The following is a 16,576-nucleotide window of genomic DNA, read 5'->3' on the forward strand; positions in this document are numbered from 1 at the left end:
AGTTTTGTCTGAGAAGGAGTCTTCCCATGCCTCTGATATCTCAGAGTACAGCTCTAACTTGAAAAAAGGGAAAAGAAGTCTGCATTCATCTTGTCAGTCCATGCCACCATGGAGAATGGAGTTCATGGTCCACCGGGCCAAGGAGGAGCTTTGTTCTCCAGTGCTTTGCTTATGGCATAAAGCTGGGAGCGATAGTGGAAGGGCCTGGCATGGCACAGCAGTTATTCCAGCCGCAGAGACGTTAAGAAAGAGGCAAGAGGGGAGGTCCTGGCCTTGGTTTGGTAGATATGATGTTCACCTCTCAAGCTTTCAGCTTGCATCACCACTGAGCCACAATGTGAAAGAAAGGAATTTCACCCCTGGTGAACATAGCTCTGCAGTGCCTAAGAGGGGCCCGCCTTTCTCCTCACCGGCTGTGCGAGTTACCTGCTGTCTTCCTGGTCTTTTCCCACGCTCCCTGAGGGAAGACCTCCTTGCCTACCCATTGCTTGATTCTCCTGCAGGATGTTGCCTTCAGGAGAGGCTCTGGTAAGGTGCCAAGAAGCACAGCAAACACTGCTGGCACTGTCTTTGCAACCCACCTGGCTGCCTTTGCCCCATTAGGCAATGTCCTCTCACCCTCAGCTTCTGCAGGGCTGGATCCTGTCTTCATCAGATTTAGCAAGAACTCTAACGTGCACCTGGATGAGGACAGGGTCTAGCCATTCCCCCTTCCTCATCTTTATTTACAGTTGCATAAAAAAAAGATTAGTATGCTACATTAGTATGCTACAAATGGATTGTCTGAAGAAGAATTGTGGTGCAATATGACTGAATGGAGAAACGTGTTAACACCACAGTCATTGGTTTTTATTCATGGCCATCAAATCCATTTAACTTACAAATGGTCAAAATAGAAACATCCAAAAAATATCAACAAAATGGAACCACAATAAAAAAAAAAACCCACAACCTATTGGATTCCCTCACAGAATCTAAATGTTATAGAGTAGAAAACTGTCACAAAGGAAATAGGTCAGTCTTTTGGAAAAGTATTTTTTTAAGTGAAAAAGGAACAGCACACTGGGATGTTAAAAAGTCTTGCAAATATTATTCAGATGCCTAACTTTCAGAGCAGCAACAATTTTCTTGGTATTCTTTGGCTCAGAGTTAAATCTGACAATCATTTGCTCTAACAGCTGAAATGCAAAGTCTGGCAAATGTTTTTTATTTGAAAGGGAACAAAAAGTGAACCAAGGTTAATTAGTTTTTGTTGTCATTTAATGAAATGGGCTAAATTTTCCCTTAGATGTGACTGAGTAAATGAAAGTAGAATCCAGAGTAAAGTTTCTGTGAGAAGTAATCACTGCAGAGCCATAAACGCAAATGTAAACAAGAAAACAGGAGTTTTAAACTGTTTAAAGTCAGAATTTACAAACACAGTTCACCTTCAACTTACATTAGGAACAAAGCCTGGGGTCACAGCTTTCTCTAGAACAGCATCCCAGTTGACATCAGCTAGGTATGGAGAGCTTTGGATGTCAGCAAGGCTTGAAAGACGGCACTCTGGATCCTTAGTGAGGAGCTGTGATCAAGCACAAGGCATTTTCTAAGGAACGGGATGCCATATAAAAGAGTAAATGTATCATATGCATCAGTTGTATGATACACAATTTTTAGTAAGAAAATGGCTAGGGAATCTTCTAACAACTCCTAGAATTGCCAATCTAAAAAAATAATAGTAACTCATAGGGTATGAATATAACAGTTGCCACCAGATGGCTGATGCAGGCATGAAGTGTATAAATGGATTAGTAACAAAAGTCTGTTTACAATACACACGAGTCCGAGCAACACAAAACATCACAGAGCAATGCCACCTAACAATTTGTATTTCATCTTAAATTTACTGAAAGATATAGTTACACTCAGCATCCTGGCAGCAATTAAAATTAACCACCTCATTTCTCCATCTATCATAAATAGATTGCTCATTGTCGCAAAGGAAATAGATCTTATATTGCTCTATTTGCATATTCACAAACATGTCCTGCTCAAATATCAGTACTGAAGATCTGAAATACCTAAAAGAGACAGATGAGTCTTGCAGCATGGTCACAAAATTTAACCAAATAAATAATTGGGATTTGAGGAAGCAAGTGAGTTCCAGGGTCATTTTGCATTCAGAAAGAAGTCTGTCTTGTAGCTTAGTGACATTTACAGCAAAGTGGCTCGACTTTTGTTGTTGCAACTATAGCAACATGGGACAGGGAGAGATACAGCCCTTTTCAATTCTAAGCTCCTTGTCTGGAAACTGTGGCAGAGATCCAGAGGGCAGAGTGGTCCTTCCTCTCCTCTCCCACATGCACAGCTACAGCTGGAGAGAAAGGGGGCCAGGGCACAGAATGGGAATTACTGATCCCTAGAGTTTTGCTATCAATACTGAATCAGTTTTTAAGTACGTAAAAATTAGATTTCTATTTCTTTTAGGCCATGAAAATTCTGATTCTAAACCTAAGAATAAACCAGCTTCTCAATAGAAAATACTGCACCACTCACATTCAGGAAAGTCTAGGCATAAACACTGCTTTTTTATCCTTGAAATTTTGACTACCTAATGTGTGTGCTTGCCTAACATCTCTGCATTGCTGGAGGGGCTTCTGGAAGAGGAGAGGAGAGGACAGAAGGTGTTTGCGCTTTCTTACCTTTTTCAGCAGTGCTATCATGCCCTTGCACCATGCAGATGAGTAATGAACTCTTTCTATCTTGAACATGTTGAGTATCTCATCAATGGGCGTGGCTGAATGAATTTCATAGGGCCTCTGAGATAAAGTTAAATCAGTATCAAGACAGCGACAATGGATAAGAGTGTAGACAATTCATGTTTTCCTGAGCTCAATATTGTTTGTACTGGAAATATCAAAACCACCAAAATATAACAATTTTAAGGCTAATCCTTCTTTGTGTGTGTGCTTTTCTTTGGTCATAATGACTGTAATTACTCATAGATGCATTTCCTCTGAAAATTTTTCTCTCATGAAAAGAAGTATCAAATGAGATGGCTGAATAATTTTGTTCCTGAGGCATTCTATGTGAAATGTGGATTATTCATTAATTTTTACTTGTAGTATTAGAATGCACTTGTGATCTAAACTGATAAAATGGAATAGTTGTTGTTGCTGAAGGGAGCTTTGTCATCCTGATTTTACTGAGTAGTATATAGAGAAATCAAAAACAGCTTACAAAAATCTGTGTAAGAACAGAAGAACAGACTCTCCAAATCCCAATCCTCTTTTTCCCTTTTTGAAATCTAAAATTAACATGGACCTATGGATTATATGGACCTGCTGTCCTGTGTCTGTGCCTAAATTCTTCTACAGGTGAAGAGAAGCGCTAGGCTTCACAGTGCTTTGTTCATGAAGATTGCTGTGATTTATCTTTTATTAAATGTACCATTTGGAAATGAAAGTACTACATATAAATTTATATTCTTATTAATTATTGTACACATATTTTTTTAAGACTTGCATTTGTAAAGTAAGTTGTTAGAATGATACTCTATATTAATGCATTTTTTAAAACAAGGATAGAGTATGGATTGCTTGTGAATTAGGTTGTACCCAGCAGGTGACAAATATGTGATATGTGATATGAGATCTGCAGCCAAATGCTGTCATGGCAGCATTGTGCAAATTGATGCATCGTAATTCATACACAACATAGAGTTACCCTCTAATCCAATACTCTCAACAGCAAAGGGCAGACACTCATTACCTTCACTAAGAGCTGAATCATCCCTTGAGTTTTGCTAACATATACTAGCAAAAAATTGTAATTTAAGAATAATTCTACATGTTAGTTACCTAATCTGATAGTACATTGGGGCCACTCTTCATAAAAGACCAGAAAATATTCTTATTTTGAGAAGATTCCTGCCCATGTTTAACTTTGAACACATGTATGAAACTAAGTCTATTCCAAGGCATTGGGATGTTCTAAAAATAAAGCCAAGGATTGCTTAAATCTTTTGCTTTGATTCACATTTGGTGATTCCGTTGTCATTTATCTGTATCACACCCATATGAATTCAACAGGACCTAAATGGTGTCTCTACATAATTTTCTTGAATCAGGTTCAAAACTGTTGTTTGATATAGTCTGTCATATGCTTTTCCCTACCTGTGGGAAAGCTGCCATAAAACAGCTACTAAAAATGAAAGGTTAACATTTTGTCTGTTGTCAAGAACTAACCTGCTGCTGATTTGGACTTCATATAACAACGTGAGCAATATGATCGCTGAGCCAGAATTTAAATCAATTGTCGGAAATGGTGATTTAGCTCTAAAAATAGCAACTTTAAGGAATAATGAATCACTGAAAGTTTTTCTGTTAAGAATCTTTCTGACCATGACTTTTTCCTCACTGGAAAATACTTAAAAAGGTATCTTACTTTAAAGATCATAAGCATTGTGCAGTCTTGATTTTTTGAGATTTGCAGTTTCTAAATATTGTTATTAGTTAATTTGAACTATAAATGACCATCATAAAATTGGTCTTTTGAGGTCCTTCACATCTATATCTCCCATGTTTTTTCAGCTATTCAATCTACTTAGGGGTCAGATCCCTTCTGTTTCATTTTGTGAAAAAAGAAAAAAACTCTGGTTTGCTTTTGTTCATGATGTTTTACCTAAGTTTTTTGTTAACTGTTTACATTACAGTGAAAGTCAGAGTCCACAAATCCCACCTACTACCTCTTTCCTTCATCCTCTCTCTGTTGAGGGCATCATATATACAGTTATTATAATATTTTAGCAGTTGTCTATAGCTTAGTAACAGACTGACATATGTCATGGTTTGCATCATGTAATTAAGTTTCATGGACTTGTGGAAAAGATCAATATTTGATGTAAAGCTTTATGAATATATTTTTTTCTTGTTAGGTCTTTTATTAGCAACTGACTAAGGAGAGAAATGTGCTGCAACATATTGAGAAATGCTAGCACTACTATGGATAACCAAAAAATGTTCCAGACAGCTCTGTACCAGATGCAACCCACTCCTGTAGCTACAGTCCTGTTTCTAGCAACACATTGTCTTGATTGCTTGGCAGTAGAGCAAGGCGTGAGAATGGCTGTAATGCCTTGAGCACCCCGAACCTCCTCTGAGAACTATTCCATCTCATAATAGTAGAGACAAATAAAAACAACAATTCAGCTCAATAAAAAGCAACTCGTTTTTGCTTAGCCCCTTTTGCATTCAGGCAGGCAATGTCATATGTCATGCACAGCTCAGAGGTGGAAAATTATGGAAATTTCTGATGTTTCTCATTTCTAATGCTCGCTCCTTCCTTCCTTCCTTCCTTCCTTCCTTCCTTCCTTCCTTCCTTCCTTCCTTCCCTCCCTCCCTCCCTCCTTCCCTTCTGTATGCACTAGCTATGCACTATCTGACCATATCTCTGGATGGCTCTGCCCAGTGCAACACTCTCCTTTCCCTGGGACTGCTGTAGCAGGAGTGGGTGGTCTGCCTGAGTGCCAGCCCATCTGCTCAATGGAAATGGGGCTCTCTTCTCACCACTGAACAAAGTGCTGTGGGAGCATGGAGGAGGAGGGGGCTGCCCACCTGCAGGTATAGCTTGCAGCCTTGTATGTGTGAGCTGCTTCTTTCCAGCCATCTGCACAGGGATCCTGCAGCAGATGGAGCTTTGAAGCTCGCAGTTGTTGCAGACCGCAACATGCCTTGGGTTAAACACATTTCCTCAACTTGCCGCTACTCCTCTTATCATCACTCCTGTCAGTTTAGGCCTTGTCTAGACTAGAAAAATTTAGAAATACAATTGACGAAAAAATATACCTTTTCCTAGTCCATACAAAAGTGTGGGCTGCCAAGCTACCTTCTGTCTTGCTCAGTGGGCTCGGAGGGCCACTCTTCAAGAGCAAACAAGCAGCTGGCTTGATTGACTAGAGTATGGACCAATGTCAATGTCTTTATGTAAAACAAAAAAATTGATTCAGTCTCAACTTTGCTTCTTCTGTAGACAGATAGTCTTATTCAGAAAAGACTGTATGGATCTTGGCAAGTGGATACATCCCATATCATTTTTCATTTGTTAAAGTGACTAGGTATCTTATGTGATTAGTCTTGGGATTTCAGCCTTCCTTACACAATCATTCATTGTGCTGCTTTCTTGGAGACAGTCATTGGTGAAAGGGTTGATATAAAACCAGCAGGATGTTCTTTTAATTTATTATATGTGCAGCTAGTACTACTGTCTGTGACTAGGGTTGAGAATGTATTATGCTTATCACTGCAGGACCTTAACTGTTCAGGTTAAAATTTTCCATCCTGGGAAGAATGTCAGCTTAAAAACTCAGTAATTTTTGAGAATGATAGTAGAGAAAAATTGCAGACTTTTCTCTTTTTTTTTTTTTTTTTTAAGGTTTTAAATACTCCTTTGAGAGCAGGGACTGAGATTTGGCAGGGGACAGATCTTTGTGTCAGGAGCATGACTTTTGTTATTTCAATGGAAATACAAAATAGATTAGCCAAGTTTTAGGCCTTTGAAAACTGTAGCTTCTGGACTGAAGTAACAATGTGCACACACTCTGATATGTAGTTTTCCATCTAAGAATAGGAATTATAATTTTTCTTTATTTCTCGTTTTTTTTTTGTCTCTCATCCTACATGAAACTGAGACTGTGGGATGGATTGTCTCACATTACAAACTGCCTAGTAAGACACTGTGGTGTTAGTGTCATATGATAACAAATACTTCCCTAAAAGCAGCATACTGCAATGCAATAAAATCCTCTTTCTAAAATAGGAATTAAATATTAAAAAAAGAACACTGCTACTTTAGCTACATCACTATCCTGAAATAGTATCTAAATTACTGCTTTCCATAGGGAATAGTAAATATTTAAGAAACTAACTTCAATTCTTTGAACCAAAATGGAAGAGATTTTTCCATTATCTTCTGTGATATTTGACCATGATCAGGAAGACTTTTCATTAAACTTATTCACATAACTGATTACATAAATTACAAGTGCACTGGCAGATAAACATTTTCTGTATTTGGACCAAGCATCTTATGACATTAGATTAGCTCTTTTAAGGTATTAGCCAAGAGACTTGAAGATATAATAAAGCTTGAAGTGACTCAACTTCTATTTAGAAAAATTACCATTGTTTCCAGTTCAGCACTGTGGAGAAACCATTAAAACATTGGGCCTTTACTCAGCCAAACTTAGGCAAACTTTCATAATGTAATTGCAAGTGGGGTGAAAGTTTCCCAAGAATGTTTCTAGATAGGAAAGACATCATTGCTGATCTGAACCGCAGCCTTGACCACTCAAATTTTATCATGAAGGGTGCACTCAGGGGAACTGCAAACTCTCAGACTTCTGTCAGTTAATGTGTTATTTAACAACAAAACCCATCATTCTTACCCAACCCCTCAGTAATTCATATGCTGTAATTCCTAGCGACCACCAGTCTACTGGATATGAGTATCCTGGACCTCCATCCATAAAGGCCTGGAACACTTCCGGAGCTAAAATAATAAATCAAATCAAACAAAAAGCATTTTATTGAGGTTAGGCTATGGATCATTAATGTTGACAGCTGAAAAAATGAATAAGAGTGCAATTAACTGGAACTACATTTGTAGACACAGCATTTTCAGGATGCAGCTTCAGTGCCTTGGTTTGCTGGCAACGAGTGACCTTCACTGGTCAGGGTTTTTCTGAAGTCAATAATTTTATATGTTAATTCTTACCTGGTCTATTTAAGTTTTATGTTATGTGAATAAAACTGAGTAATAAGAGAGGAATTCTGAACTGAGGTGTAACTTGGAATATTTAGGATAATGAAAACATTTTATGAGACAAATATCTGCAAGCAAGGAGTTTCTCTGTGATTAATGGAGGCATTGAACACGGTAAATCTCATCCTTATTCCACATTTGGATTGAACTAATCAGATGGTTTTAAAGGTATTCAACATAGGAAAATGGTAATTAAATACAAATCCCGACACTGATTGTATGCTGTGAGAAACACTGTCATGACTGGAAATAAACACGCTGTCAATAAAGTAATGAACTCCATAAAAATTTTCCTGGGGGAAAACCAAGATCTTTTCAAAACAAGGATCCAGTTGGCTAGTTTCAGCAAGAAAAACATACTAAATAATGCCACTGCAGTTTCTTCAGAAAACCATACATAAATAAAGAGAGGATATGAGATGAAATGAAAAGTCAGTCATGCTTTTCTAATTATTTCACAGCAGAATCTCAGTACACTTTGTGAAAACAACACTTTCCCTGGGGATTTTCTAAACACTATCACCAACCGTAACATCCTGCTAGATTGCAATTACCATGTGAGCCTCTTCTGGCCACTATACTGAGTCTAATGTACTACATTACCACCTAATTACCATCGCATCTCTTTCTAATGGGCATTCTGCAATGAATAATGTAATCTGGTCACACTTACTTCTGACTGGCAGTTTCGGATTTGACTGCCTATGGTATTTAGAGAAGCACCTTTAATTAAAGGAAAGGCACTCCTTTCAAAGGAGTTTTTGGAGATCTTGCATTGTGGATGGCAACCTAACAGTTTACAACTCCAGACATGACTTCATAAGGTCTTGAAGAGCCAAACCTAATAGAGGATTTTGGCATCCATAAATTAGATACGGCAAAACCCTAATCTGTAAACAAAAAGTAGTTAATGAATGAAAGTGGCCCTACACTCTTTGCCCAGTAGGATCATCTCTAAATCTGGTTGGTAGAACTGCAGGCACCTAAATAAATATTTTTGCCACAATTAGTGTGTTTGGAGAATAGCTGACCAGTGGATCTCTGGCACAGGTAAGCTTGTGCTGTGATCCAGTATGGTATGAATCAACAACGCCATAAAAGTCATCACACTGAATTAGCCTGTCTCACCTCGAGACAATATAGCTTCACTTGGCATGCTGTATCTTCAGATGCACTTCAGATCTTGTTTGCATGCTGCTGGGGATCTGTGTAGGCATAACTTACATGTGTGCGGTCTATCATATAGATGCTAAGAGGGTAGGCGGGATTCCCTGTGCTTCTTTAGTGGATCAGTGCACCTAAATTGCACATTAGGCACCAAAGTCATATTTTGAATATCACCATAGGCACCTTGGAGCAAAGGTTTGCTTTATTTAGCCACATTTGTTATGGTTTTTGTCTACTGTGTCTAGGTGATATACAGTATCTCATTACAGAAAATAGCCTTTGTGCCCTTTTTACTGACCTACATAGATATAATATCAGTGTCACTCTTTCTTTTATAGCTTTAACATTGTAATAACACGATGGATCACTGCCTGATTTCTAAGAAGTAGAGATGAAAGTACTTTATTGACATAACCTACAACATTGCCAGAAAGGTGCAACTGTTTTGCTAATTCAGTGACTGAGTTATCCACTTTTATTTTATTTGCTTCTAAAGCTTCAAGGTCAAGCCATCCCACATTAAGCAGATCAGCAGAAAATGCTTTCTTTTGCCCACAGGCCCTGGTGTTTTGAGGCTCTGTTTTCTCACCTTAAACTGATGGCATCCTTAGACTAGAAAATGGGTAGTTAGGCGCCTCATTTTTAAAGAAGATGATAGCCCTTTTCCCCCTGCTTTACCAATATTATTTGCAGTCCAGCTGGACTGCCTCTCTGAGGTCAGTCAGCTTCAGTGAAGCAGTTGCAAGCACATGCTTCACAAGATGAGGGGGGAATTGACAGAAGGTGCAATATGATTTAAAGTGTCCTATGTATAGGGTTTTTTTCTCAGGGTAAAATCTCAGCCCTACTGAAGTCAAAAAAGACCTTCCCCCCATTTGATAAGGATGTTAAATATCATCTCACACTAGGCTTGTGCTTAATGTGTCTAGTCTAAAAGCCTTTTTGAACTGAGACATTAGGTGCAAACGACAGCCTCCAGGCTGTACAGCAGACTTCTGGAGTTTGCCTGCTCATTCAGACACATAGCATGGTTTTACAGAAAGACAGCAGATCCTCCAAGTGATGGGATTAGCCATCCTCTGAAGAACTAGAGCTGTGAAATACAGAACATAACATTAGGCTTTGCTGTAAGAAACACCTATGTCAGAAGAACCAATTCAGAGTGCAAACTGGCTAAGATAAAAGCAAATAAAAAGTCTGAAAGTTAAAATCCTACACTGATTTTCTTTAGGATTGTTACTGAAATAGACTTTCTTTAGGATTGTTATTGAAATAGACTATCTGTAATCTTTTAAAATTTGAATTTGATCTCAGGCTCAGCTTGGATAGCATGTAAGAATGAGACTCCTATATTTTTGCTCAAGCAATTGCTACTGAACGAAGGCTTTCCAGGAAAATATGTGGGTTTAATACTGGGTCTGATCCTGCAGATTCTTTTGACTGAGGACTCTAGTTATTATCACATACAGTTAGAACGAAGGCAGTAGAAGTTTGCATGGTGGAAGCACAGCTTTTACATAGTGAAGCTAAATCAAGTAATAGCAAGTCTAGCAATAAGAGTGAATTCACACAAGTGGAGAAGTGGTACAATTGGTAGGTCTTACGGGTCCTCACAGCTCCCCATGAACAAACATCTTTGGCATGATGGACAACTGCTTTACTAGAGCTGTCCAAAAGTGTGCCTTCAACAGCAGTAACCTGGTCCAGCCTCACTGCTCACCCTGCTTTGAGTAGAAGGTTGGACTAGAGACTCCTGAGGCCCCTGTTAACATAGAATCATAGAATCATTTAGGCTGGAAAAGACCTCTAGGATCTAGTCAGACTGTTAACCCAACACTGCCAAGTCCACCACTAAACCATGTCCCTAAGGGCCACATCTACAAAGAGGGGCATCGAGACTTCCATTCAGTACATAAGACAAAACTGAGCTGACAATTTGACAAAGAGCATGTTTTAGCTTTTCAGACTAAAAGTGCACTTGTGATATCCTGAATCACTCTACAGTGCTGTGATGCTAATGAAACTCAAGCAACCACCTTCTCACAATGCATCCAAGTGGGGTGATGAAGGGGTCTAAGGCCAGAAGTCTCAATGGGGCCTTTACAGCCTCTTCTTCTCATCAGCCATCATATACTGCATCGGCTATTCACCTCCACTCAGACACCCCGAAAACCTGTCACTGGGGACTTTTGAAAGTCTGGATCTCAGAAGCAATTCAGTCTTTGATTTGGGGGATTACTCTTCATATGTGGCAGAAGGTTGATCCAATACCTTTCATGCAAGGCTTTGGTAACTACAGACAGAGCATTTTAAAACTAATGCCATTCCAAGCTGGGACATCTGTGTAAAATTTAACAGAGCAGGCAAGACAATCAGGAATATTTCTGTGTCTTGTATGATAACAAGTAAATACAAATATTTAACTTCAGCAACTCACCAAGCTAAAAATATTTTAATTTTTTTTCCTAGATCTATATTTTTCTCTTAATAATATACCTTCCTGCTTTCACTGGTTATCGTCTTTGCTTTCTTGAAAATTGACATAAAATGAACCCACCTTTGCACTGCATTAAGTGTGCTTCAGTGCATTCCTTGGTTGTCCCTAATATGTTGTTTCCAGGTTGTTTCTTTTTTTCCAATCAATAAATTAAAATGAATCCTCTTCAGAGCTCTGTCTTTTGATGCTTTTGCATTGTATCTTTCTAGTAATACCATATCACTGCAGACTGTAGAATGTAAATAAATGGTTATTCTCTCTAAAAAAAAACCTTTCTGAAGAACAGTTAATTAAAAACTGAACACAAAAGCAAATCTAGTGGGTTTGCATCCATCTCAGAAGCAGTGGCTTCTCAGGATATCCATACTCCTGTTTTGTGGGTTTAGTCATACTTGGAGCTCCAAATAATTTTGTAAAAGAGAGAGTAGTTTCTGATAAATTCATATATATAACTACTCACTGCAGTTGTCACAGCAGTCAGATGATCTACAGTGTCAACGTGTAGAGGATACATCTCATATTGTATGCATATTTCCCTAAAGATCTTTAAAAATATAAGGTACAAAACTGATATTTTACTTAACTGGTTGGTAATGATGTATCCTATTTGTGAAAGATTATCAGTAGTTAACAATACAATTTATGAGCTTGAAATAAAAGTGAATATCAATGTAGGTGCAAACAACACTGAATCCAGTTTCCACTAATTTTTCCTACTGTAAAGAGCATGGGATAAAATACTTTTAAGTGGGGTTTCCAAAAATCTACTGAGTATTCATAGATATCACTTAACTCCATAGTTAAACTATAAGTGTTCCAGGTCTCTAAAGTTCAGTCCATTTTAATTTGGTGCCCAATGGTGAGTTTGAAAATTCTGTCCATGATAAAATAGTCAATTTGAGGTCTATCTCTTGGATTGGTTGGCACAAAGAATAGCCTTTATTATTTTTGATGGAGCACCCTGGTTTGATCATAAAGATAATTCATCAGAATAAATCATAAATTGAAGACCTTGGAGTAGCTCTGATGAATCCTAAATAGCACAATGTGGCATTTCTTTTCTGATGAATTGATTTAAGTTCCACTTCCTTAGCAAGAAGCTAATCAAAGAGCGCCTGGTGTACTTGCCTGCCACTACCCAGGAGACTGCAAAGTGTTGATTAAGAAGCCTACAGAGCTATTACTTACTTTGAAGCATAGGCTGCTTTGAAACTTTGCAAAATTGGTGAGAGGGAAAGTGAAGTGAGATGAATGAATTAGACCCTTCTTCAAGTAGCCTTTACTACATACTAACGAATCAGTATATTTAAGCAATAACTTGCAAGTGAGTCTTACAAGATCAATTAGCTGTAAGGAGCTGATTGTCCATGCATAGCTAAATGTTGCCAATGAGAGTCAGTCATTAATTCCTACAAAATTCCCTGTGCCAATGTTAGTAATATGAGAAACTGAAAATAAAATAAAAAATAAAACCATAGTGGTATGGCCTCAATTTTTTTGAATATCAAGCTCAGGCAGGCATGCTGAAAACCTTTCTCAAAAATGAAAGCCCTGACATTAGTCATCCAGTTGGCTAGCTAGAGTTCTCTGTAGTCTACCTGCATCTCAGCAGAGACCATACATCAGTAAAGGGGAATCAGAAGTTTGTGGTGTATGGCAGGAGTTGCAAAGAAATACACTCCATCATAGTTGTTGTAGCAAAATACCTCACTGGCACAGGTTTTATTGTAATGCATGAGATTACATAGACAAGAAAATAGTTTCCAGTGTCATTAACCAAGGTGCAGCATGATACCATGCTGCCAGGTATCATTCTCATTCCTCATATTAGTCCCTGATCTTGAAAAAAACCCCCACCATATATACATATATATATATATATATATAAAAAATTGGATATATACACATATATACATTGCACACAGTATAAACAATATTTTGATTGACTAGCACAGGATAAGCTGTTAAAAGCTCAGACCTTTCCAAATCTTAAATGTGCGAATGACTTCATGTATATAACACATCCATAATTACACCTTGCTGAATCAGGCTTAATGGATGACAGACTGAGCTGAATAACGAATGAACTTTATTTTTGAAATAATATTCCAAGAACCTTGGACTGAGATGGTTCAGTGAATTATTAATTGCTTTCTCAGCACTGTGATGAGAAAATATTAATTTTCACTTTCCTCTGAAAAGTAAATTCAGAGGTCAGTAATTCTTCTAGGTCATGGTTTAAATAGAAAATAAATCAAACTACAGTGATGACAAGTGATCTTCTATTTAAAGCAGAAGCTGGTTTACGAGCAAAAGAGAAGAAAACAACTTCCCTCTCCCTGAATATATATGTGGACTTGGTAAACGATCAATTCACCTCCTAGTGTTTACTTTCTTGTGTTCTAAAAGGGTCTAGATATAATGGACAGGTTTCTTACTCTGAGCTTTAGACTAGCCAACTGCTACTGTATAAGGCAAAGTGCTGCTTAAAGCCTGACAATGCTGGGTTGGCAATTTTCTAGTGTGAGGTCTAGACTTGTTATAGCAGTGTAACTGATTTTTGACCTTTATTTGCACAATACAGCTCAATAATTTTAAAACTCATATTTAATGCAGTTATTCAATCAAATTAAATATTTTAGATACCATTACCTGAATACAGATACCGCATTTAGAATGCCTTATTAGTTTGCCATATGGCTGTACAACCTCTCCTGCCCTTACTCAGAGTGCTGTCCTCATAAAACCCTCTGTATTACTCAACCACTGAACAGAACCACTTCCTGCCCTTGCGTTTGCACAGAGAAGTCCTTAGTGGTTGAATGCTTAGATCAGCCTCAGAGTAACAACCTCAAGTTGCTAGCCCCATTGAAAGAAAGCCCAGCAGCAATTAACATGTCATGGTCTTCTACTAGTGGATATGAAATTATACAGAAGTACCTTCCTTACTCCATCCAGAGGCTCACAACGGCCGCAGTGACAGTTTTTCTAGTAACTTGTTGAAGGGATTGTGTCCAAAAATATCCATTTGTTATTTGGAAGATCAGACCAGTGTATGGACAGCAGCCATTCTGCTCCAGTACTGAAATTAACTGGTTGGGTAATTGGGGATTGGCAAGACAGGTTATATCCTGCCACACCAGAAGGACTATTACATACTCCTGCCTCACAAATTCCTGCCAGGTTAGCAAATGTCTTTGTATCAGTTTATGCACACAAAATCCAGGGGGAGTTTTGTGACTTCACCAAAGAAGGGGAGTTATGCAGGGGGCACAAATGCCCCGCTGGGCTGCTGGAAGTCCACCTCTGCTGGAGGTCTCTTCCCCCTCAGATCTGCCTGCAGAGCTCTGATTCAAATTAGGCACTTTCAGGCAGGTTAAAAAAATAAAAAAAAACCAAAACCAAAACTACCACTTGAAGTCAATGTGTTTGGGTTTTTTTTGACTGAAATAGTCAAAGAAATTACTGTATTAGCAGTTTTGCTGGAAGATCTCAAAGGATGGTAGCAGGTCAGAGAGCACAGAGAGGTGAAAAACAGCTGGAGACAGTAACTTCTTTCCTGATCTCCTGAGGTTTTTCATCTGCTTGTGTGCCTACTCATTAAAGTCAGAGCAGAGCCAAAACCTGAATACCCACTTGCAGCTCAGTGCTTAATCCCCTCAGCTGCAGTCCTCCTAGCACAAGCTGCAAAGCCCATCAGTACAGCGAGTATCTATTTCAGCACCTCAAAGCCTCATATGTCCACTCTCGGTTCTTGCTTATCAGAGCAAAGAGAAGCTTGTCCTGGCTTGTGCTGGCATCGTGATGTTTCCCTGGCATCAGAAGGACAGGTAACAACATCCCCAGTGAAACTCTGTAGATAGGCAGTCAAACCCTCGATAGGATAAGGGTGGAATTTTTAAAAACCTAAACACTGCCTTAACTGCACTCAAAAAACAGTGAGCTGCAAAACATTATTTAATCTCAGAGCACTGTTTAGTACGAGTGCAAGGAAGACCAAGACTGAACACCTTTGAAAACATAACTCCAAATTTGTCCCCACTATACTGTAACTACCTCAGGAACAAATTTGGCCCTACAGGATATTTTTGCTTTACTTGTAAGGTTGATATCAGGACACCCACTAGCTTTCCTCCTGACTCCAGTAGTACTCCCACACGGTATTAATTAATAAATATGGATGACTCATGAATTTTAGGAGTTCAGTGGACCTCTGTAAATCCACACTCCTCTGGTAATCTCAGGCGTACAGCCATTCTTCACTGTGACAGCAACCTATGAAAGCAGCAGTGAAAATCTGAGATAAGAAGCTGACACTTTGCATGTAATTTATGGCTGATTTTATTTGCTTTGGATTTTTGTCAGGTGTATTTATATGATAAAATGTATTTTATTGGTCTGATTTGAAGTAAAGTCACGGTGCATTATTTGGATAATTTCAGTCTCTGCTGAAGGAAACCACAAAACCTCTAACTCCCCTAACCCTCCTACCACCAGAAACAGAAATAAACACAACCAACCAACCAAACCCTAAACCCCCCAGATTTATAACCTGTGAATAGAAGGTTTTTACAACACTCACAGATATATGGAAATTGATCACTCATAAAGGAAACCCTTCCGTGAGTAAAAAGCGTGTGCTATAGGACTCAAATACATCTAAATTATGCCAGAGTGAGAAATAAACAGAAGGCAATATCGGTAATGTATTTTAGCTATATTTTAGTATTTAACATTTTGTTTTGTAGCTGACTGATGTGCTGCAGGGGGAGAGGACCATTACTGCAAATACGTGCCCAGCACAGAGCACATTCTCCGAGACCACGTGTATTTCTTGCAGCCTGCATGAGGGACCAATATAAGAAACATCTTTTTTTTCCGCTCATAAAGATGGAACAGTGTTGAAAATGGCAAACCCTTACACAGGTGCTTCCAGCCAGGCAAATGCACACTCTCTTTAAACAAGAGACCTTACGAATAGGAAGGAAGAAAGAAAGAAAGAGCCACAGCTGAATATCCCAGGCACAGGCTGCAGCCGGGGAGCATTTTCTGCCCTGCATTGGCTGTCCTGGTCCACATCCAGTGAAGAGTCGGGGGTGGGGGGGTGGG

The 16,576-nt window shown here is 38.7% G+C and overlaps 1 protein-coding gene across 1 annotated transcript in view; it reads right to left on the reverse strand.

The window, feature by feature from the left end:
• Positions 1-16,576, reverse strand: part of STK32B (serine/threonine kinase 32B) — a 177,295-nt gene that overhangs the window by 31,031 nt on the left and 129,688 nt on the right. The window contains exons 7-9 of the mRNA XM_026846779.1: positions 7,427-7,530; positions 2,685-2,801; positions 1,439-1,564 (exon numbers count right to left, since the gene is read on the reverse strand). Coding sequence (XP_026702580.1) covers positions 1,439-1,564; positions 2,685-2,801; positions 7,427-7,530 — 347 coding nt within the window. The remainder of the gene's footprint in view (positions 1-1,438; positions 1,565-2,684; positions 2,802-7,426; positions 7,531-16,576) is intronic.

Source organism: Athene cunicularia (assembly GCF_003259725.1).
Source record: "Athene cunicularia isolate RWA chromosome 4 unlocalized genomic scaffold, athCun1 chr4_part1, whole genome shotgun sequence".
NCBI lineage: Eukaryota > Metazoa > Chordata > Aves > Strigiformes > Strigidae > Athene > Athene cunicularia.